The 25034-nt window shown below is 40.6% G+C and overlaps 2 protein-coding genes across 16 annotated transcripts in view; one reads left to right on the forward strand and one right to left on the reverse strand.

Annotated features, from left to right (window-relative positions):
- FYTTD1 (forty-two-three domain containing 1) overlaps positions 1-11019 on the reverse strand; it is a 30398-nt gene extending 19379 nt beyond the window's left edge. Inside the window, exons 1-2 of the mRNA XM_014830710.3 lie at positions 10524-11019; positions 6105-6233 (exon numbers count right to left, since the gene is read on the reverse strand). Coding sequence (XP_014686196.1) covers positions 6105-6233; positions 10524-10626 — 232 coding nt within the window. The 5' untranslated portion in view covers positions 10627-11019. The remainder of the gene's footprint in view (positions 1-6104; positions 6234-10523) is intronic.
- Positions 11020-11161: 142 nt separating this feature from the next.
- RUBCN (rubicon autophagy regulator) overlaps positions 11162-25034 on the forward strand; it is a 68046-nt gene continuing 54173 nt past the window's right edge. For 6 of the 15 annotated variants that reach the window (XM_044771401.2, XM_070509018.1, XM_014830696.3 and 3 more), the window contains exon 1: positions 21170-21446. In XM_044771401.2, coding sequence (XP_044627336.1) covers positions 21382-21446 — 65 coding nt within the window. In that variant the 5' untranslated portion in view covers positions 21170-21381. Of the gene's footprint in view, positions 11337-21169; positions 21447-25034 lie in introns of those variants that run through there. The other 9 variants (XM_044771402.2, XM_044771398.2, XM_070509021.1 and 6 more) reach the window with 4 other exon arrangements.

A 25034-nucleotide genomic window follows, 5' to 3' on the forward strand; every position in this document is an offset into this window, starting at 1 on the left:
TTTCATATTATCATTCCTGGCATTACAGAAAGCTACTGAGTTTCTTGTTTGTTTGTTTGTTTGTTTGTTTTTTGAGGATGATTAGCCCTGAGCTAACTACTGCCAATCTTCCTCTTTTTGCTGGGGAAGGCTGGCCCTGAGCTAACATCCATGCCCATCTTCTTCTACTTTATACGTGGGACGCCTACCACAGCATGGCTTTTGCCAAGCGGTGCCATGTCCACACCCAGGATCTGAACCAGCGAACCCCGGGCCACCGAGAAGCAGAACGTGCGAACTTAATCACTGCGCCACTGGGCCGGCCCCACTACTGAGATTTTAATTAATACCTTTTAACCAACCATGTCACTGAATTCACTTATTACTTCTAATAGTCTTTCAAGCTATTTTCTTGGGATTTCTGAGTGACAATCATATCACCCACAAGTGATACTGTCTTCTTCCTTCCAATAATTACACTTTAAAATCTTTTATTTCTTAATGCAACTGCCGGAAATTCCACAGAACCATGCTAAGTAACAATTGTGATACTGGGCATTCTTATCTTAACTCTAATTTTGGGGGGAATGTTTTCAGAATGGTATCCTGTATAATATTACACATCTGAAGTATGGTAACAGGTCTTCCAACAGAAAAGTTTCATGGTCAAACTAAATAAAGTAAAATAGTTTTCCCTACTGTAGGATTTCTCAGAACTAATGTGTGTGATGAATCTCTAAAACAGTGATAACATGTCACTCTCAAACTTATCTAATTCCAGAACGTTTTTGTGTGGTGTACCCATTTTAAGGCCAAAATCTAACAAGAGAGGAAAACTTGTTATATTATGATGGTTGAACCATTTACCAATTTAATGTCATTCAGCTCCCAATTCATTCGTTACTGCCATGCTTCTCTTAATGGAACATTTCTCTTACCAGCTGGCACAAGGTTAAGCTTTGTCAGTAGAGGGCGCTGGAGGGACTCTCGAAGAACAAGAGGCTTTTCTTCCACCTTTCAGTGTACAACTCAAGGCTTATTCTTGTGGCATAGGATACCCAGTGGCACTCATTATCCCTCTCCCACAAGCTGAGACTATGGTAAATAAAGCAAGAGAGGCACGTAGGGCACAAAATCTGAGCGTGAGTGACGCCTTAAATTTTGGTCCCTAGGCATCTGTCTAAATCTAGTCCTAGGTATCACTACAGTTGTGGCCCTGCTCATCCTCCAGTGAAAGCTGCATCACACCCACAAATGGCTTCCCAGTGAGTTTCACCAGCATGGCAATTCAGTATGGTGGGGAGTTCTTCCAGATTGCTTCCTTTCTCGGCTGCTGTGCCTCAGTCCTAATGGTACTGATTTTACTACTTTTATAATCAGAAAAAAAGCAATAAGTTACAATTTTTTCTTAAATTTTAAAATCAAATTATTGCCGCTCTGTGTGTGACTTCCTTCTAGAATTGCAACCAAATGGAAATTAGGCATGCTGGAGGAACCTGTATATTCAAATTAAATCTACATCTACTTGCTGTTTTTATTTGTATTAAATAACAAAGCAGGTAGGCACTGTGCTGAGTACTTTAATCTAAATGGGAACTTGATGAGGTTCACGCTATGATCTCAATTTTGCAGGTGAGCAAAATGAGGTGAAGGACAGCGACCACCCAGAGGTCATAGTTAGAAAATAGCAGTCATGAGCTAAGTGGAAGTTTGTGTGGCTCCAAAAACTGAACACTTTTCCAAACTTTAGTTATATAAAAACTAAAGAATAGTAAAAGGAGAATATAACCTATGGTATATTTCCAAAGATGAAAAAAAAACTATTATAGAAAAGTGGGCTCTGAGCTAGGTACTATAAAAAGGGCAAGATTTGAATAGGAAGATAGATATGAAGGGACAAGTACAAAGATGGCACAGCATACTGAGAGACAGTCTAGGGAAAAGGATAAGAAGTAAATGGATGTAGCTAGCCTCAAATCAGAGAGCTTTAAGTGGGGATAAAAACCGCACTTGACAAGGAATGAGGGGGTCACAGAACTCAAGATCAGATTACATCACTCTAGAAGGCAGTATCTTTTTTCTTTTTTTTAAAGATTTTATTTTATTATCATTATTTTTTAAGATTTTATTTTTCCTTTTTCTCCCCAAAGCCCCCTGGTACACAGTTATATATTCTTAGTTGTGGGTCCTTCTAGTTGCGGCATGCGGGATGCCACCTCAGCATGGCTTGATGAGCATTGCCATGTCTGTGCCAAGGATCCAAAACTGGAAAACCCTGGGCAGCTGAAGCGGAGCACGCACTTAACCACTTGGCCACGGGGCTGGCCCCTAGAAGCAGTATCTTAGAGTGAATGGAAGAGGGAGAGAGAAGGCAGAGAGACCATTTCAGATACTATTGCAGCCCTCAACCATGATATGATACAGGACTGAGAGAGGAACAAAGAAATGTGAAAGTACTCCAAAAGAATGAATTAGTAGAGCAAAAAGAGAGATTAAATAGATGAATTTCTTAATACACCAAAGTTTTATGCTTAAATGAGAAAGACTCATGAGAAAGAATACAATTAATTAAAAGGAGAAAAGTATGGGATAGAATTCTATTTCTGGGTGCCTTCTATTTCTGACGGTTATTGTCATTGTTCCCATACTCATGATTCTTTCCACTAACTTTTATTTCTCTCTTATCAGTGGCTTCTTCTCCTCTACCTTCTAGCAAACCTGGATCATCCCTTCCCTCTCCCTCCCTTTGTATGCCTGAACAAACTTCACTAGCTGTACCTCAGTTTTAGCAATGGTTCTATTTTTCACTCTTTCATTGCACATTTCACAAATAAAGACCTTTACATATTGCTTCAATTTCTCTCCGTTCTTACCCTCTGTAACCTTCATATACTCTGAAAGCACTATGAAGTACTGAAGACATCATCTCATGCAATAGTCTTTTCTTAGTTTTCATCCATTTAGCCCCTCCAAAAAGTTCTCTTCTGTCTTTCCAGAGGGTCTTCATTCTCATTACTTGAACTACTATCTCTGAAGATCCTTTCACATTTTCAGCTCCATCGGAGGGGCAGTTTAGCAACATACAGAGCTTTAAAAAAATTCCATAGGCCCTACTTCTGCAGATTTTCATTCAGTAGAAATGAAGCGCAGCCAGACTATCAGTCTACTTTATAAAGCTCTACAGGTGCAACCAAGGCTGAGAACAACTAAAATTAGAGACAGGAATGTTCATCTTTCCTTTGAAACTCTTCGAGAACTTCTTTGACACCAACATCCACTTGCCTCAATAATTTCTGGAGTCTGATCACTTACATGAAGATTTGAGAAGTTTTCTAGGAAATGTCATATCACAGAATGTATGTAATCATACAACTGGTTCCTTTCCAAAGCAATATACAAATATTTCCCTGTCTCTTCTACCAAACTTTTTTGTCTCAGGACCTCTTTACCCTCTTAAAATTTATTTAAGACCCCAAAGAGTTTTTGTTTCTGTGGGTTTACGTTTACTGATACTTACCATACTAGACGTGAAAACTAAGACATTTAAAAACTACTTATTATTTCATTAAAACAAGAGTAATAAACCCCCTCCATGTAGGACAAACAACATCTTTAACGAAAAGTAAAAACTATTTTCCAAAACAAAAATATTTGCTAGGAAGAGCAGCATTGTTTTCCATTTTTGCAAATCTCTTCAGCATCTGGCTTAATGGAAGATAGCTAGATTCTCATATCTGCTTCTGCACTCAATCTGTTTTAACTTTCACATGTTGTGCAGACTCTGGAAAAGTCCAATGTACATTCATGAGAGAACAAGAGTAAAAACACAATTAATGTCTTAGTATTATTATAAAAATATTTCTGACCTTGTGGACCCCCTTGAATCTCAAGGATTCCCCAGGGTCCCTGGACAACACTTTGAGAACCACTGCTGTACAGTATTCCACCACTGAAGGACACTGTATGAGTATTTATTGACTGACCAAATTATATTTCAGGCACAGAATTAGGAAGAGTTTATTCACGTATTTGTTCAGCCATCAAAAATAATTTGAGTATCTGCCAAGGGCTCTCTGTCCTACTTGTTCTCTTACCTCAAGTGAACATCCTCACTGAAATTACAACGTGGAAATCTCAACTTCTAACCAATCAGAGTTTAATATCTCTCTGCACATTCAGTGACAGCAGCAGCTGTTCTATTTTAGGCCCTGTCACATGTAAGTGGAGAACATACAAGTGCAAGTTCAATCTTACAAGATCCTAAGCTGCCCCTAGACATCATTTATCTCAAGGCTCAGATCACAAACCCCATAAAAGGAAAGCTTTTCTGTTCCCTTATGGACCAGATTCTATTTCACCTTATCAATAAAATCACCACTGATTTTCTTAGCACAAAATCCCTATCGAAAGTCCCATAGTACTACTGGAATTTCTCTTATAACAATTCTCAACTGTTTTCTTTTTTTTTTTTAGAGGAGATGCTGGAATTCTTTTTTTTTTTTTTTTAAGATTGGCCCTGAGCTAATGTGTGTTGCCAATCTTCCTCTTTTTTTTCTCCTCCCCAAAGCCCCCCAGTACATAGTTGTATATTCTAGTTGTAGGTCCTTCTAGTTGAGCTATGAGGGACACCACTTCAGCATGGCCTGATGATCGGTGCTAGGTCTGCACCCAGGGTCCGAACCAGTGAAACCCTGGGCCACTGAAAGTGCGCAAACTTAACCACTTGGCCACGCCACAAGGTGGCCCCTCAACTGTATGTTTTCTATCTTATCTGTTATCTAACTTCTCTCTGTTACTCTGTTGAAGTAAAAGACCACACCTTTACATACCCAGAGAACCTGGTCAGTTCAGAGCATTTACCAGGTATTTAACATATAGTTAGCATAAATGAATATAATCCTGGCTTCTATGAACTCTGAACTTATTTTAAAACAAATCATATAAAATACGGTTATGTTGAGTAACATTTATAAGAAATCTTTAAATATAATCACCGGAATTAAATATTCATTCGCTATAACTAAATACTTGTCACAAAATTTACTTGCTTGGGTTCAGCTGTTCAAGAAATTATTAGGGAAGAATAAATTTTTTTGGATGGTATAATTTCAGTTACAGACATATTTTGAGGATATGCTGGCATATTAGTTGTTAAACATAGAACTAAATATATTCAACCCACTGGAGAGTAGAATATCTTTTATGTTTTTCAACATATAGGATAAAAACTTGGGAGCTGGTTTATCATATACTTTTTCATATGTGTAAAAAAGTTGTAGAGTTTTTAAAATTTGAGCAGAGATTTATTCTAAAACAGTGAAACAACTGCTAAAAAAGTTAATGAGTCATACATGATTAACAGTGCTCCCAGTTACTGCCTTAAATCCATTTTGGAACAAGATGGTTATAAATAAACAAGTTTCCAGATTACCGAAAATAACTATATATGTAGAGTTCCAAGATTCTTAGATAACATCTAAAACATTCAATTCTGAGTGTCACCTTTGGAGGATTTAACAAATCCTAAGGGTCTTGGATGATAAGATACAGTCTGGAAGTCATTTTCTATGCAGAATAGTAGTCTCCACATATTTAAAAGGTTCTCATATAGAAAATAGAGTTTGCTTTCTATAACTCTGTAGTATTAATAGGCAGACGTGATTTAATTCAAATTAAGAAAATTTTCTAGTAAACAGAGCTGTCTCCAATAATGGAGTAAGTTGTGTTTTGAGGTGTTATGCTCTTTCACTGAATATATTTAAGCTGGAGTTATACAGTCATCCATCAGACAGACTGTTAAAGGAACATCTAACTGTGAAGGAGATAAGACCTCATGATAACAACGTTAAGATGCTTTACAATTCTATAGCCCTCCATATAATTTAAACTATATACTAAGGTTACTTTAAAATGACTTAATGTTTTTAAGAAACAGTGTTACCACCTATTTAAGGCAATTTAAATGTTTACCAGATTTTAAGATTAAAGGAAAACCAAAGAAGAGAAAAATACAAATCACAAAGGATACTGATATATTTCCTCCATGTTCAAAGTATGTACTAAAGATAGCATACTATGAACCCACAAAGAACAGCTCTTTATTAAAGCTTATTTGCAAAACTTACCAGAATTCTGTTGGATTCCCCATCGTACTCTCATCCTGAATTGCCGGGCACCACTTTGCTGGAGTCTTCTATTTAGTCTCGGAAAATTCTGCTTCTTTCCTTCCTTTCGATTCAATTTGATGATATCATCTGTGATAGAAGAAATGTGATGATTATTTTAACTTAATGACACAATTACTCTGTCTCTCTTTTTTTTTTTTAAAGATTGGCACCTGAGCTAACAACTGTTGCCAATCTTCTCTTTTTTTGTTTTTTGTTTTCTCCTTTTTCTCCCCAAATCCCCCCACTACAAAATTGTATATTTTAGTTGTGTGTCCTTCTAGTTGTGGCATGTGGGACGCTGCCTCAGCATGGCCTGATGAGTGGTGCCATGTCTGCGCCCAGGATTCCAACCGGCGAAACCCCGAGCTGCCAAAACAGAGCTCCTGAACTTAACCACTTGGCTACAGGGCCGGCCCCATCTGTCTCCTTTTCTAGTTGATAGATTTCCTATGTTCCTAACTTCTTTTCTACTTTGAAAGCACTTCCATAGGAGGATAATAATGATAAGATAAAAGCTCTAATCAGCCAATATACTAGGAGCACTGAAAAAAGGTTTTGTAGGAAAAGTTCAAATCAATAGCCCAGAGCAGATCTACCAATTAATGAAGATTTGTTATCCATAGTATTTCTTTCCCCGATAAATGTAAATAAGCGAAAGTCTGATTACAAAAATTATTCATACTTATTTCCCATAATCACAGAAGTCTCCAGTTTTTAAAGATGACCACCTTTCAATAAAACCATAGGTGGCCAAAAAATAAATCATTCAATTAAAACATTAAATTTCTAAGTTCAGCTCAATACAGCAAATATTTATGGAGTATATACTATGTGCAATGAATACAGATGGCAAGCTGTGCTGTAAGAAACAAAGGAAAGTAAAATATCGTCCCTGCTCTCAATAAGTTTAAAATTACTGATGGAAACAGACATGTAAATGGTAAATACAAAATTAAACAAGTACCATAAAAAAGATAAAGTACAAGAAGAAAATACTATTAGTTCTCTACTCCACTAGCAAAGTAATTCAGAGTTTCCTTTTCTTTCTCTGCTGATCTAAGCCTCATTATTTCCAAAAACACTTTCAAACTCCCCAAAGTAATTCACAAACACCACATTGTTCAAATTCCACAACAGAAAAACGTAAAGATTACGAAAGTAAATGTACTCCAAATTCCTATTTGCATCTGTTAAAAGGAAGTTACTAGAAGCCAAAAATACTCATTTTAGAAATATCCATTTTTCCACAGTCTCAACTCCAACATTAATTTTAATGATTGATAAAGAAAATAAACTAAAGAAATTGAACATGGTCAACAACTTCTTAATAAAATTTAACAAAACTAATTAACCTCAGTTATGTTTTCCAAAGTGCTCTAAACACATAAACTAACAATTATATTAATATAATTAGTCTTTTCTGAAGTCAAAGAAGGAAATATAGATAATAGGGATCCTTTCTTACATATTACTATTCTATCTCATCTACCTGCTATCTTTAAGACTGTCAATCACATTCAAACAAATACTCGAATAAAATCATTCAAATGTCCCCCAAAGTACTTCCTTATCTCCTTGAGATCAATCCTTCAACTACAAGAGTTCATCAAAGTTAAAGACACTCAAAAACAGTTTAAAAAAAAAAAAAAGGTTTCATGAACATCAGATACATGAACTTAAATTCTCAGTGAGCAGAAAGGGAAAACTACAGTCAGAAAGACACTACTTTTGAAGTACTACTTTCTTTTTACAAGATGCTACTTCTTCTTCACCAGAAGTCTGAAATCTCAGAGCCATGAGAGCAAACCAAAGAAATGAATTTGGTCTGGGGACCATTAAAAAAAAAAAAGAAGCAGAGTATACTTTTGACTAACCAGGTTAATTTTAAAGAAGAGCATTATGGAATATAACATAACTAAACATTAAAAGTAGCAATGCATATCAAACATAACATTTTGTTTTATATTTAAACATTTTATTGTCTAAATCCTCAAGTTAAATGTGGCAGAGAGGATTCTTCTAATTCAAAAGAAGAAAATGGCTTTCTCCTACTCAAGGAGTAGATAGGGTAGGTAACAGAAGGAAAAAAAAAACCAAACCATTACGATGAACTACTTTTATAAGTTTCTTTTATAACACTAAGGGTATATACACGGTAATAATAATACTAGTAACTGAGTACTAACAGGCCTTCTTCTGACATGTATTCATTTAATTCTCACAATTCTATGAAATTATTATACTACCCATTTTCAAATTAAGAAACTGAGCCACAATAAGGCCAGTTTATCGGTAACCAGAATTAGATTCTAAAACCTCTCCAGATACGGTCACAAAGCATAATATTCACAATATATTCACAAAGCATAATAACTGTGAAATAGATATCATTTCTTCATCCCATCTCTGTAAAATTCTCATCAAAAAAAAAGGCATCTGACAGAATGCTGTATGTTCTTGGAGAGGAGAAAAGGGGCCAAGCTCTACTTTAGCCATCCACAGCTCTACATTTCTACCTATTTAGAGAAGTTTTCTTCACTTGTACATCCTAATGACCAAACAAAATACATACAAAAAACCTAGAAACTTAAGAAACGTATTGGTTATGAAAACACACGTTTAACACTTCCTACAACAGCTAAAGCTTGGGGCCCTAGAGCCAGACTGAAATCCTGGCTCCACCACTTACTTGTTGTTTAAATTTAGGCAAGCTATTTAATTTCTCTACGCCTCAGGTTTTGTAAAATGGGAATAACAATAATAGCTTAGTGTGTGTATATGTCATACAATGCTTACTGTGTACCAGGTACTGTTCTAAACGGTTTATATATGCCTACTGGCTCATTTAATACAACCACCCTCTGAGGCAGACAAGCACAGTTATGCACCTTTTTACAGATGAGGCACTGAGAAGTCATCTGCCCATGACCACATGGCTAATAAGTGGCAGAGGCAGGATTTGAACTGGGACAGCGTGGTTCTGGATTCTAGGCTCTTTCTCAACAGGAGCTCATACCTCATAGAACGGTTATTATGAGGATAAACCGAGTTACAGATAAAATGCTTAGTCCAGTGCATGGCAGGTAGTAAGCATCAATAAATATCCGTTATTATACTTTTTCTTGGCCTTATTAGCTCAAAAGATTTCTCATTTCTATAGCGTTCATTATTGACTAGCAGTAAGACAAGACGAGGCCAAACCTATTATTTCTGATGATTTAGTTAATTCATATACTGGGATCTGACTCGTGGCAATCAGAGAAACCAAGAGTTCTTGACTTTTGACTAAACCTTTGCAGATAAACCACAACAAGAGAAAGCTGCCATCCTCGGAAAAGTTACACAGCGGCACCCATGAGTCAGGTACTTCTCAAATATCCAGAAAACTGTGGGCCACAGAAACAATAGGCAGCTGACCACATCTAACACCATGACTTGAATCCCGGTAAAAACGGGATTACTTTTTAACCAGCTGAGCCGAACAGAGAGACTAGTGCCTCAGTAGAGTTCGGTGGGAATTTTTAATTCAATCACCAGTCCTCCCGATATTCACACGATCCTCACCAAACCACTCCCCCCTTCTACGTGCTAGACTCCGCGCCGTACCCGGCTCCCGTCAACCCTCGTAACTGTCCCCCCCACCCCCGCCCCCGGTTTCTGCTTCATAATTTTCTAATCAACGAACCGGGAGGCCTGGCTAAGGAGAAGGCGCTTCCCTAGCGCCGCCTAACACAGCACCATCTGATGAAGTCCCTGCCTGGCGCTGTGTTCCGTCTGCCACACGCTCCCGGGTCGGCGCCCCGCGGGCTGGCGCCTGTCACAGCGACAACTCTCGGGGGCGTCCCTCCGCTTCTCCCACAGCGCCAGGCAGAGGCCGGGCGCAGAAAGGGCCAACCAGCCCCTCTCGGGCAGCACGGATTTCCAAGGCGCGCAGCCCCGCCGGGGCTCTCCAGGAGCCTCCTCCGGAGGGAGAGCTTAGGCGACCTTCCCCTCTCCCCGAGAACGCCCACCGCCAACACGCTCCAGGCAGCCCCGCCGAGCGATCCTCACAAAGAGCCGGCTCACCCGCGAGTGGTAGCGCCTCTTGGGGGGGAAATGGTCCGCACCCCTGGCCCCTCCAACCCTCCGGGCCCGGGCGCCCCCCGCCCCCACAGCCCCTCCTCAGACAGCCCAGCCGCGGGGACGCCCGGGTCCCTCCGGCTCGACCCCCGCACCAGCCTGTCCAGCCTCCGCGCCCAGGGCCCTCCCCTGGTTCCGCCCACCCGTGAGAAAACTCGATCGACAACGGCGGCCAACTGCCCCTTCCCCCACAAACCGCGGGACTTGGTTCCACCCAGCCCTCCCCCCACTCCAACTCGGTCCAACTCGGCTCCTCACCCAAAGACATATCAATTTTGTCGAGGTTTTCATTGCTGCGGGCTTTCGGTGGCGCCGACGGGGTAGCCGTGGCTCCCACTAACCGGGTACCAAACCGGTTCATGACTCGAGACGTCGCGCCGGGACCGACAGCCGTGAAGGCCAGAGGCTGAGGCCTGCCACCTCCCACTCACGCACGCAGGCTCGCCGCACCGACGGAGCGCGCACGCGTGCTGGCGGCCTCCTCTCCCTCCCACCCGCGGCTGCGGGCGGGCTACAGAGACGAGCGGCCGACGAGAGTCGCCCCACGCGGGGACTCGCTCCTAGCGGCCCTTGCCGGACGGGAGGAAACACTGCACCCGCAGCTCTGGGCGCCTGCAAGGGCTGCTGTTTTGGCAGTTCGCTTTTCAGCCCAAGTTGGGGGGTGCAGGACCCTGAGCACCTCAGAATCACATGCCTTAGATGAGATCATGTTCCTCCGTGTCCTTCGAGTCCCTCCTGCTACAGAAGGGCCCCCTAAGCTTTGGTACACACGAACTTTTCACACCCCACTGCAATGCAGCCTTGGAGGCAGGACAGACCCCTGCGAGTGTAGATTGCAGAACCGCGTCCCAGCTCTCCTCTCCCTAGCCAGCTCCTCCACCTGCAGCATGCGGAGTCGCCACGACTGGACGCCAAGCAGAGGCTGCAGTCACAATTCTTGCGTCACCTTACCTTACCAATGAAAGTGAATGCTTACGTTTCCCGTATCTGTACCACTTCTCAACTGGCACTCAAAACATTTTGCATAGTACTAGCTACCTTAATAAGACCTCATCTTCCCTTGGGAGAGGGGTAAGTACGTACCTCTGCTTATTTGACTGCATTTTTCTCTAATTCATTTGCATTTGGAATTGATAGGAGGATTCATTTTCTTTCCAATCATCCCTATAGGAAAACTTTTTAATATTTCATGAATTCCTACGTAATAACCTTTTTTTCCCCTATGTACAAAATGTGATATTCCCTCTCTTCTTACCTCCTTCTCCTCCTTTAAAGTAACTGCGTTTGTGTGGAAGCATTTAGGTTATGCCATCGTCATAACAGTTTAAATTATCTAAGACATTTACGTCTAAGGAAAAAATCAAGGGCAGGTATTCTGTCCCTTTAGAAATCTCTGCCACCTTCCTCCTCTCTACTTCTTAAAATGTCTTTTTGCATAGAAACGAATCGGTGACCTAAAGTATCTCAAAACCACAGTAGCCTGTACTTAATTTAGTTTTTCCCCAAGACAAAAATATAACCATATAAGAAGAGTGAATCAGCCGAGAACACACCGATGAAGGGGTACAAGAGACTTTAATGGTGGAGGAAGGGCTCAGAAAGACCCAAGAACAGTATTCAGCATGCCAAGAAGAGTAGCATGTATGCTCTTAGCACAATGTGCTTCCTTTTATTACTGTTCCACCCTACAGCCATCACCGCTTTCCCAACTGCTAAGAACTAGGGAAAGTGGGTTATAGAGCTGGTGGTACATGGGAGACCTAGGTTTTATTGAGTGTTACCTTTCTCTCACTTCAGACCTTCAATGGGTGAATTTGGGAGAGTGTCTGGGCCTCATACTCCTCTTCAAAACAAGCAGGTAGTTATACTAAATTATGTAACTAAATAAAGAATCCTAAGATTCCTTACAGTTCTAAAATCTCCTAAGAACAAGACATTTTTCTCCACACTATCCTTCTCTCGCTAGAAATAACTTCTACAGTCTCTGCTTATTTGTGGGAGTAAACTACAAGGAGGAATCTTAGGTTAAGTTCTTAATTTTGTGGAATAAAATTAATGCATTTAGAGTTTGAATGCATTTTGTACTTCAGATATTTATAGGATAATAAAAATCCCAAATGTTTAAAATCCTCCCACCACCAATATATAAAGATTTCCTTTTATAGTGGTCTCCCCAAACCTGAAGCCCCATCCAAAATCTCCTTAGCTCTAAAGGGAACATGCTGCAATAATTCATTAAGCAATCCTAGCTGCTGTGTTTCAGACTCTCAGGTTTGCCCAAGGGCTGAGGGTCTCAGAGTCTCAGTGCAATCACCCAGATTCCAAAGGGAAAAACAAGAAAACAAGAGGCAATGTAGGTAAGGATAGGTCAGTCACGCACAAAACAATACAAAATAAAACAGCAACCTGAGACACACACAGCAAAAGTGAAGAGGGAGACAAGCCAAGAAATCAGAACTGGGGCTTGTCCAAGAAGTTGATCAGCCAGCTACAAGGGCTGGTATTAAAAGGTCAACCCTGCAATTTTCTGGGGCAGAAGATGCAGCTATTCATTTAATCATATATTCATTGAGCACCAGGAACAGTAATAGGCCCTCGGGATAAAATGGTGAGCAGGACAGATGCAGTCCTTATCTCCACACAGCTTGCAGAGCAGAAAATATGTTCTGAGCACCCACTGTGAATAAGGCACTGTGCTGGACACTGAGCAGGCAGCCTTTGTCTAGAGTACAGCAGTTCAGCAGCTTCATCTAAGTCAAAATAAACAGAGGCTTCAAGCGGCTGTCCTTTTCAGAGGCTTGATTTCATACAATGTAGATATGACGGCATCTAGGATTGCCAGATAAAATACAAGACCAGTTAAATTTGAATTTCAGATCAACAGTGAACAATTGTTTAGTATAAGTGTGGTCCAGGTTTCAGATAAACAGCAAATTTTTTTACTATGATATGTTGCATGCAATATTTCAGATATATTTATGCTAAACAATTATTTGTTGTTTATCTGAAATTCAAATTTAACTTGGAGGCTTAAATTTTTGTTTGCTAAATCTGGCAGGCCTAACGACATCATACTTTTCTATTAACACTTTCTGGCTCTTTTCTTTTCTTTTTGAGGAAGATTGGCCCAGAGCTAACAGCTGTTGCCAATCTTCTTCTCTTTGCTTGAGGAAGATTGTTCCTGAGCTAAAATCTGTGCCAATCTTCCTGTATTTTATGTGGGATGCTGCCACAGCGTGGCTTGATGAGCAGTGCTAGGTCCACACCCAGGATCCGAACCTGCAAACTCCAGGCTGCCGAAGCGGAGTGCGCCAACTTAACCACTACACCTCTGGGCCGGCCCCTCTGGCTCTCTTTTCATAATGTGCATAGAGATCTACCTTCTCTTCAAAAGTAAGCACAACTCTTATGTATTTCATCCTTTAACTTGTTTTTATTAGTTTGATATGTCTTTTAAGTCCCTCTTTTTTCAGCTATATTGAGGTATAGTTGATGGACAGTAAAAGACATATATTAAAGTGTGCAGTTTATACAGGTATATGGTGTATATACCTGTGAAAACACCACTGTAATCAGGATAATAAATATATCCATAATCTCCAAAGTTTTCACTTGCTCCTTTGTAATCCCTTCCCCCCAACCACTGCTTGAGCAACCACTGATATTTCTGTCACTATAGATTAATTTGCATTCTCTAGAATTTTATATAAATGGACTCATAAAATATATACTCTTTTTTTATCTGGATTATATATTACCTAGCATAATTGTTTCCAATCTGTATGCCTTGTATTCTTTTTCTTGCCTTATTGCACTGACTGAGGACTCCAGTACCATGTTTAATAGGAGCAGTGAAAGTAGACATCTTTGCCTTGTTCTCAACCCCAGGGGGAAAGCATTCAGTCTTTCACCATTAAGTATGATAATCAGATTTTTTTGTACATGCCTTTTATCAGATTGAGGAAGTCCCCTTCTACTCATGGTTCGCTAAGAATTCTAATCCTGAGTGAATGTTGAATTTTATCTAATGCTTTTTCTGCATCTATTGAGATGACCAAATGGATTTCTTTTTAAATTTATTAATATGGTGAACTACATTGACTGGTTTTCAAATGTTGAACCATCCTTGCGTTTCTGGGATGAACCTACTTGGTTATGGTGTATTATCCTTTTGATTTGTTGTTGGATTTAAGTTGCTAATATTTTGTCAAGGATTTTGTTTCTCTTTTCATGAGTGATATTGGTGTGTAATTTCCTTTCTTGCAATGTCTTTGTCTGATTTTAGTTAACAGTTCTTTTGTGTTTCAGAAGAGGATTTTTAGAATTCATATGTTGAAGTAATTTGTATTATTACTAGTATAATAAGGGAGTTAGGCACAATTTGTATTATATGTAGCTATAATATATATTAGTTAGGTATAACTATTAGTTGTTATACCTAACTCCCTTAAGCTACTTGTACCCACAGTACAGTTTTTCTTCTCTTTTCTGCTCAATTCTTCTCATTCTACCCCCTTTGTCACTGTTTTCTGCTGCAGTAGCTTTTTCTTTGCCGCTTTGCTGTAGCTTCCTGTTTCTCTTTTGTGTTGCCCTTCTCCTTTGTTCTAAGCTTTTGCTGTTCTGGTCTTTGCCTTTTTATTTCAGGATATATGCATTCATTTATTCAGTCAGAGTTTGAGTTCCTACTCTGCAAGACACTGTGCTCCAGCGCAGTGATACAGCTGAGAACAGGAGAGGCAGGGTTGCAGGCATAGCTGGAGGCATTACTGGTCTCCAGCTCCCTGACCACTGGTTTTCTCTGACTAAGGAATCTGCTCTGGGTAGATAGGGGAACTTGAAGGGGAATTTTTTCTGGACTCATGGGTGGGCCTCTAGCTCACTCGTAAATGTTAGCCTTGTCTTCTCTGGGCAGGGTAGGTGTCCTGAAAACCAAGGGTTCTAGGTCAAGTCACTGAATGACTAATTGTGGAATTTTCTAAAGCTACACAAATTTACATAAATCACACAATTTCCCCCATGTACAAAAAGATTGTTTCTTTTTAAAAAGATATCCTGGATTTCCTATGTGATTGGTAGTCTGGGAAGGCTCTGGAGAGCTAGAGTTCTAGGGCCTTGGGGCCTCGTAGGCATTCCCCCTTCCCCCCCTGCTTCTCTCCTTGGCCTCCTGGCTCCGGGATAAAGAGGCCAGGCTGGACTGTGGACTCACTCTCCTCCCTCTCTTTCCCTCAGTAGAAGATCCCTTCTCTTGGCCTAGCTTTATCCAGGTAGAGTTGCAGGGAACTGGGAAGGGACAAGGTGAACTTTCCTCAAATGTGGTAAGAGTTTGCTCAGTCCAGAAATAAGATTTTTGAAATTTTCATTGTAACTTTCTAAATTCTGAGTTTGTATGCATTGCCTATGGCTGGCAATGAGCTTTCCTATATCATTGAATAAATGAACGAATACTAAATGCTTAAAGGAGATGGAAATGTTGCTGTAAAGACAAAATAGAAACCAATCAATTAAAACTTGACAAAATTCTTCAAAAGCTTTTAGAATCACCCCATCTGATACTGCTATAAGCTTTATTCAAAGAAATAAGAGAAAAGAAAAGAAAAAGAATTTGGTAAATAAGTAAATTTGGTAAAATCAGTGAATTGGTCATTTGGCAAAATTGGCTAAAGACTTCTAAAAATGCTAAACTGTGTGAAAAAAATTAATTAATTACAAATACGTTCAAAATTAATCATTATAAGCTAAGAATTTCCTATGTGAAACATTAAAATTTTAGCTCTATTGATCAGGATACAGTCATAAGAAAAACAAAACCATACTAAGATCCATGTCTATTTTTTAAAACTTGTCTTTTTTTTAAAGGATTTTTTAAATCCTTGCCTATTTTCAAATTTAGAGAAGTTGCAAAAACAGCACAATAAATACTCATATACACTTCATCAAGATTCACCAATTATTAAAGTTTGGCCACATTGGCTTTCTCTCTATATAGATAGCTAGCTATAATTGTTATTATTTTTTGTTGTTGGACAATCTCAGAATAAGTTGCAGACGTCACGACTCCACAGAATATATCTCTAAGGATATCCTTTACATAACCATGCTAAAATGATCAAATTTAGGAAATTTAACATTGATGCATTTCAATTATATAAACAGCAGCACTGTTTACAATATCAAAAACCTGGAAACAACCCAAATGCCAATCAATGAAAGACAACATCAATAAACTGGTGTACAGTTCATATTCAAATGTTGCAAATTAATCCAATGAAGTCCTTTACAGCAATTTTGATTTTCCAATCTAGGATCCAACCCAGGTTCACATGTTGCATCTTTGTCCTGCCTCTTTCGTCTCCTCTAATCTGAAAAAATTTGTCAGCCTTTCTTAGTCTTTTATGATATTTACATTTTTGAAGGTTGAAGGCAGTTGTTGCCTAGATTCTCCTTCAGTTTGGTTTTGTCTTACTGTTACCCTGTGATTAGATTCAGGTTATTCACTTTTTTTTTGAGGAAGATTAGCCCTCAGCTAACTACTGCCATGCCTCCTCTTTTTGCTGAGGAAGCCTGGCCCTGAGCTAACATCCGTGCCCATCTTCCTCTACTTTATATGTGGGATGCCTACCACAGCATGGTGTGCCAAGTGGTGCCATGTCCGCACTCGGGATCCGAACCAGCGAACCCCGGGCCGCCGAGAAGCAGAACGTGCGAACTTAACTGCTGCGCCACTGGGCCGGCCCCAGGTTATTCCCTTTTGTCAGGAATACTGCGTAAGTGATTTCGTGTTCCTCTCAGTGCCTGGCATCACGAGGCACATGATGTCATTTTGTTTTATTATTGGTGATCTTAACTTTGATCACCTGGTTAAGGTGATACCCACCAGATTTCCCCACTGTAAAAGTACCCTTTTTCCCATTTATAGTGAATAAGTAATCTGTGGGGAGATATTTTGAAACTGTATAAATATCCTGTTTCAGAATAAATTTCACTAACGGCTTTAGCATCCATTGGTGATTCTTGCCTGAATCAATTATTACTATGGTGGTTACAAAATAGTGATTTTCTAACTCTACACTTATCAGTTGACATTCTAGTGTGAAAAAGAGCTTTCCCTTCCCCCCTTTCTTCCTTCCTTTTTCTATTTATTTATTTCTTTGCACATATATATTTTTATATATACATATAAACTTTCCACAGATATTCAGGGACTCATTTTGTGTTACAAATTCTATTCCAGGGGCCGGCCTGGTGGCATAGTGGTTAAGTTCGTGTGTTCTGCTTTGGTGGCCCAGGGTTGGCAGGTTCAGATCCCAGGCACGGACCTAGCACAGCTTGTCAAGCCAGGCTGTGGCGTCATCCCACATAAAGCAGAGGAAGATTGGCACAGAAGTTAGCTGAGAGACAATTTTCCTTAAGCAAAAAGAGGAAGATTGGCAACTGATGTTAGTTCAGGGCCAATCTTCCTCAAAAAAAAAAATTTAGTCTGAAAAGCAAACGGATGAAGAGTCTGAGGACTGTGCTTACCTTTGAGAAGAATATAGTTATTTATACATTTCATGAATTAACTCATTTTGATGCTCAAATTGTTTTTTTTTGTTTTTTTTTTTAAGATTTTATTTTTTCCTTTTTCTCCCCAAAGCCCCCCGGTACATTGTTGTGTATTCTTCGTTGTGGGTTCTTCTAGTTGTGGCATGTGGGACGCTGCCTCAGCGTGGTCTGATGAGCAGTGCCATGTCCGCACCCAGGATTCGAACTGACGAAACACTGGGCCGCCTGCAGCGGAGCGCGCGAACTTAACCACTCGGCCACGGGGCCAGCCCCTCAAATTGTTTTTGACTTGGCCAATGGGAGACATCACTTAGCTTTTAAAATGTGAATATTTTTTAAATGCTAAGAATAATTTTAGTAAATGTAATAAAAAAGAACATATTCATAACTATATTGATATTTGTTGAATATATTTGAGGAAATTATTTCTTAAAACCAAGTTTTTGACAAATAGGTAATGTAATGAATTTTAAAAATCTGCTATTTGAATAACTGATTCTTGAGTGAAATTGGCTTTCTGCCAGTGGTATGCTAAGACCTACTGCTCTTTGTATAAAAGCAGCATCCTAGTGATCTTGAAAACAAATTGGTAAAGATCAAATAAATTTCTTCAGGTTTTTTTTTTTTTAAGGTTTTTTTAATTCTTTTTTCTTTTTCTCCCCAAAGCCCCCCGGTACATAGTTGTATATTCTTCGTTGTGGGTCCTTCTAGTTGTGGCATGTGGGACGCTGCCTCAGCGTGGTTTGATGAGCAGTGCCATGTCCGCGCCCAGGATTGGAACCAACGAAACACTGGGCCGCCTGCAGCAGAGTGCACGAACTTAACCGCTCGGCCACGGGGCCAGCCCCATTTCTTCAGGTTTTTTGACTTTTAAAATATTAATTAATTAATTCAGCAAGTAGTTACTAAGTAAGGCCATTACATTAAATGACACTTTTGAACTTTGATGCTTGATATTTTTGCATATTTGACAATTTTTTGCATTTGGACCCCAGATGCGCAAAACTGGATTAATCATAATCCTTGTTTCATGACATACTCTCATCATTTTCCGTACATGGCCCATTTTCATTTGTTTAATTATTTTAAATAACTAATTATAGCTTGTTATGACTTCATAACTATTAGTTATTTTAAAAGCTATGGACCTACAAACCCACCACTCAAAACAAAATCTAGAACAGACAATAACCCTATGACCTAGAAATTCCACTTCTAGGTATGTACTCAAAAGAAACCCTTGCTTATCTACAAGAGGAGACATGTACAAGAATGTTCAAAGCGGCACTGTTTACAATAGCAAGAATCTGGAGACAATCCAAATATCAATCAATGAAAGACAGCATGAATAAACTGGTGTATTCACACAATGGACTATAATATAGCAGTCAAAATCAATGAACTATAGTGACACACAACAATATGAATAAATCTATCAATGTAATATTAAGCAAAAAAAGTAAAGCCCCAAAGAATAAATACAGCTTAATACCCTTTTTATAAAGTTAAAACACAAAAATTTAAAAAATAATATTTTTTTAGGAATGTAGTCAGATACAAAGAAACTATATCAAAAGGGAAGCAGTGGAATCATAAACAAGGGATTCAGTATATGGCTACCTGGGGTGAGGGGAGAGAAAACATGGCTAGTGTAGGTTATTGCCATGTTTATTAACTGACTACTTTAAAGAAAATATGTGTAAATCCAGACTTGGGCATATGAGGAAAATCCTATTTTCTAGAACTTTTATTACAATTTTAGTTCTAGAATTTCCTGATAAAGCTGACTTTCATGTAAATGTATGTTAAGATCATGTGGGATTAATTTGAGATTATACTGTATGCCAACAAATAAAGTTCATACATTTGTAGAAACAGAAGGCAGTGAAATCCTAGTAACTAACACTGCTCCTTTCTTAAAAAGTATAACCCTTTAGCAGGAAAATATGAGAAAGTTTGAACAAAGAGTAAGTATTTTTTATATACATGGAAGTTTGAAATCTTAATTTGCAATAAAAGGCTCTTTCATTTCTCTTTTAATTGACAGACAAAAAAGTTTTCTCAAGTTTGAAAATTCCTGAAAGTCATATTATTTTTAAGAGAGCAACTAGTTTTTTATGGAATTAACCTTGATCCCTTGCTCACAGAGTTGTGCTGATTCCATTGCCTTACCACTGCTCTAATCCAAACCTCCTTGCTCCCTACAGCCACCACCCTAGTTTAGTCCTGGGCTTGCAAACTAGCAACCCAAAGGCCACATTCAGCCTACAGACAAACTTTTTTGGCCTGCATGATGTTTACAAATGTTTAATTTGTTGCCAATATTTAAAAATTTGGAAAGTGTACTTAAAAATGCAGATCCTAGCATCTTTATAAAAATGAGAGAACCTGGCAGCTCTAGGCCCATATGCCCATTTGGCAACATTCAATTATAGTGAAGGTGAGACTTTCCTTCTTGGATGAGGCATGTGGTTTCCAGTTCAGAGTTTCTGCCATTCTCCTACAAACTGGCTCACTTCATCACTGGCATTACCACCTTGGCCCCTTTAGGGACTTTCAATCTCCTCTCATATCTATTCTTCTGCCCTTATCTCCAACATAGGACATACCACATTCGCTCTCCACATTGTCCAAAGTAGCTTTCTAAGCAGGTTTGATCAAATCACTCCTTGATTTGCATATGCTTGCTTTGCTCCTAAATGTTTTCTGGATACCACTCAAACTCCTTAGAATGGCACTTCATGATCCGGCCTGCCTGTTCACCCACATCATTCTGTTCCCCACCTCTTCCCAGCTCTGATTACTACTTGGAACCAGCAGTTCCCAAACCAGCGTGCGTCCTCATACCTGTGCTGCTCTCTCCACCTCCTCTTCCCTTCTTCTCCTGGCTACCTCATACTCATCCTTGAAAACTCTGTCCTGATATCAATCCTCCAGAAAACCTGCCCCCAAAGCCTTTCCTTCCTGCTTTTTCTTTGTGATGCCAAAGCAACATGTGGCCTTCAGTTTGTAAGCTCTTCGTTGAAATGCTTGAGATCCCCAAACACCACCAACAGGTGCTAAATCAGGGCAGGCAGAAGTGGGGTTAACCGCCCTTGGATTCAGCCCAGCGTCGTCTCCTAGTCTAGATCTCTGACCGAGTCCGGTCCCAAGAGTGAAGTGTGACAGGAATGTGTAAGTGTCCACAGTGGTACCGAATCTTGAGACTATCGTTGGCGGGCATTTCAGACCCGGGTTCCTATCCCACAGCACGCCCGCAAGCACTCGCCAACCGTCTGCTATCGGCCGCAAGCGCGGCCTCACCTTGGATAGGGTGGTGCATGCCGGGAGTGGCCGGGTCTTCGAGGTGCCTGCTGGGAGTTGAAGTTCTTGGAGCCGGAAGTGGGGGTGGCAGGGTTGGAAACCGCGGCTGAGGCAGCAGTGACCGCCGCTGCCTCAGCCCGGGTGCGGTGGCTCACCCTGAGCCCACACGCCGTGGGTGCCTCCTCCGTTCCCGGGGGGAAGTCCGGGAGCGCTGAGGGGCGACACGGCAGGGACGCCTCTCTTCAGAGAGGAGGCGACGTCGCAGCCCCGGATGCGGCCAGAGGGCGCGGGAATGGAGCTTGGCGGCTGCGAGGACCGCCTGCCTGAGGACAGCAGGTGGGCTGGGAAGGGGCCGGGGGTCGGGGGCAGCTGGATGCGCCGAAGCACCAGGAGCGTTGGCAGGGCTCGGAGAGCATGGGGAGAAGTGCTGGGCGCGACAGACAGGAGGGCGACTGCTGTGGGCGACTTGTTTTGGAAGAAATTCTGAAAAGAGGGACGGGCAGGGCGTGGATAGGACGGACGAGGGAAGGGGTTTGGTGAGGGAGGGTGGATGGGATATATTGAGGGCAGGAGAAGCAGAAGTGGGTGAAGCTCAGCTCCAAGACTGCTGGAGAGGACGTGGCTGTTGGAGGTGCTGTAGTGAGGTTTTATAGGCCGGAGTCTGTAGATAGGAGTAGGGCACAAGGTTGATGCCCTGAGTGAAACTTGCGGTGACAGCAGTCGGGCCAATATTGAGAAGGCTGATGTTGTAAGAATTTCTGAGAGCAAAGGGTAGGCATTGTGGGTGGCCTAGAAGGAAGCTTAGGCAGGGATGAGCGTGAAGCAGAAGGCGACAGGGAGAGCCTGTGCATGAAAGTGGACGATTGTAATGGCAGTGGTGTGGGGGAGGGGGCTTGCTAATGAGACTAGAATTTGTGTGCCTTTTGTTAATGCTGGGTCCTTGTCAGAGAGTGGCAGGACCTCTCTGTCGTTTCCTTTTTATCTTCAAACCCGTCACTCCTTCCCCACAATGTATAAGCAATTTCACATCTATTTATATGGAACTATTGTCATGGAGTTCATACCTTCTAGAAATTCGAAGATTTAAGATTTTAAAAACTACTTTGACTAAATGGTGACTTGGATTCTGTAGAGGTATTTCCCGTGTTTAGAGTTTGCTTCATTAATAACTCTGGTCTTAACCTCTTAAAAATCTGGAATGGTGACAGGATAGAGCAGAAATGTGACTTAAGGGAGTCTTGCTTGACTTTTAAAAACGTTGAGATGTAGTGATGGTCTCAGAAGCAGCTGAGGTCCCGAGACTGGTGGTAGAATATTTACCTCTAAGAAAATACCAACAGGGAAAAATTAGTGAGATGTTGTGCCTGGTTGAAGACCTGGCTGTTTTTAAGGGTGACTCCTCTTTTATGTACGCAGCCCTTGGCCTGCTGTGTAAAACTTGGACTGACAGGATTTGGGTTCCTGCCTGAGATCTATGAATGGTGTGTTCAGTGAAACTGAACATCTTACTTCCCTTTTGTGTGTTTCGGTTTCTGCTTATGTATGTTTGGCTATTTATTCTTCCTCCAGATGTCTGTGAATGCTTCATGTAAAAGTTCCCATATAAATTCTAAATAAGTTTTAGGATTATTTTTATTTTTCTCTACCAGTTCATGTGGGAGAGGCCACACTGGAAATTCAAGTTCAAACTTCCTCCCCAACTAGCTGGATTAGTTGTTTGTTTAATGTTTTTAACAAACACCTATTTACCACATGCCAGGCACTGTTTAAGAGCCTTACAAGTATTAATTTATTTAATCCTCATAACAACTGTATGAGATGGATACTATCATTATCACCATTTAACAGATGAGGAAGCTGAGACATGGACGTAGTAAATACCCTGCCGAGGTCCTACAGTGAATCCTGGTGGAATTGGGATTCAAACCTAGGCAATCTGGCTCCAGAGTCTGCACTTTTAATACTTATACTATGCTGCCTCTCACTATGCTAATATATTGGGACAAAGAAATGTATAAGATAGCGAATTTTATAGCATTCTTTGCCTGTCATTCAGGCCAGTAGGACAGCTCTTTTGGAGGTATCTTTTTCTCTTACTCTTTCTATGGAACTCTAGTCAAAACTTAATTTCAGCTGTGGGATTATCCCCACGAAGTCACTCATATTGTTGCTATAGCCTGTTCTCTGTCAATGGCTGGTTAACTCCAAATGTGTTGTTTAATAGGTTTCATAGCATTGATGGCCTCCTTAGCTCCAAAGAGACATCTGGTGTGTACATGCCTTGTGCCTAGGAATTGGGGCATTGTGGCTGGGTCACTGCAAATCTGATCTTTCTATGGCCAATAAAACACCCAATTCAGAAAAAATCTTCTTGATGAGATGACATCATTTTTATATATAAAGCATAAAACTTTTCAATATATTTTCTGAACGTAGTTGATGTAGTGAAATGTGCATAAACTTTGTAACCAGATGGACCTGCATTTGAATCCTAGCTTTACTGCTTAACTTGGCTCCTGCTGTCTGAGTGGGGAGAGTAATGCCTTCCTGACTGGTAAGTTGTGAGGATTCAATAAGAATGTTCATGAAGGTCCTCACAGAGTGCCTGGTATGTACTAAGTGCAAAAAATGTCTGCTTGCATCCGCTCCCCAGTTTTCTTGAAATAAGGTGGATGTGTGCTCTTCCAGTTGCTGTTTTCCTTTTTTTTAAAGATTGGTACCTGAGCTAGCATCTGTCGCCAATCTTTTTTTTTTTTTCCTTTTTCTTCTCCCCAAAGCCTCCCAGTACATGGTTGTATATTCTAGTTGTAGGTCCTTCTGGCTCTGCTATGTGGGACGCCACCTTAGCATGGCTTGATGAGTGGTGCTAGGTCTGCGCCCAGCATCTGAACTGGGGAAACCCTGGGCCACCCAAGCGGAGCGTGCAAACTTAACCACTCGGCCATGGGGCCGGCCCCTCACTTGCTGTTTTCAATGCTATAGTTTGTTCTTCCTCTTTCCATGGCTCCTCTATCTGAGGTCAGCACACTGGGGAGTGGGGTATTGGCCTAGCTTTGACTTCATTCTTGAAGTGTAGTTATGTCATAGGTTCCCGACTTGCTTTCCATCTAGCTAGTTATCACTCTAGCAAAATACTGTAGTGCTTAGGGGTGATACTTCAGTTTCCCCAGGGTTTCCTAAATGCCAGTTGTTGGGAGGTGGTCTGGTGAAACTACTAAAGGAATGGTTCTTCTAGCACTGCTCTGTCACCCTAGATTGCTGTGCAGTCTACTTCTGAGCTTGGAACCCAGCTACATGCACAGTTTTCCTGGTACTGTGATCCAGATAGAGTCAAAATTCAAGTACCAAGATACCTTTTAGTGTCCCCAAAGTAAGCTCATTCCATTGACCAAAACCTTTTCCTCCTCTCTTCTCTCTCTCAGTTAATAGTGTTTTCCACTCAGTCAACAGAGCCAGAAGCCTCAGAGTGGAATTTGATACTTCCCTCTTCATTTCCCATCCAAGCAGTCACCAGATCCCATGAATTCTGTTCCTGATTTTTCTCTTGAAGCTTTATTTTCTTCCTCCATTTCCAAATATGTCAGTTTATAGTACTTAAAAAATCCAGAGAGTAGTATTGCTTCAGGCATGGTCAAATACAGATGCTTAAACAAGGATTTGTCCCTGTCTGTGGGCTTTTTTTCTCAATATGTCGGCTTCATTCTCAAGCAGGGTTTTCTACAGGATACCCTTAGCAACTTCAAGTTTAGAGATCAAGCAAAAAAAAAAAAAAGAATGCAATCCCAATAGAGACAGCAAAAGTGAAAATTCTGGGGCTGACTCTTTTTGGACTGAGTTGTTATGTTCCTGTTCTTATAATCAGAGTATGGAATACACTGCTCAGTCAGGCCTAAGTTTTGTGACCAACCCTGGATCCTGATGTAA

The sequence above is a fragment of the Equus asinus genome, chromosome 5 (genome assembly GCF_041296235.1).
Source record: "Equus asinus isolate D_3611 breed Donkey chromosome 5, EquAss-T2T_v2, whole genome shotgun sequence".
Lineage (NCBI taxonomy): Eukaryota > Metazoa > Chordata > Mammalia > Perissodactyla > Equidae > Equus > Equus asinus.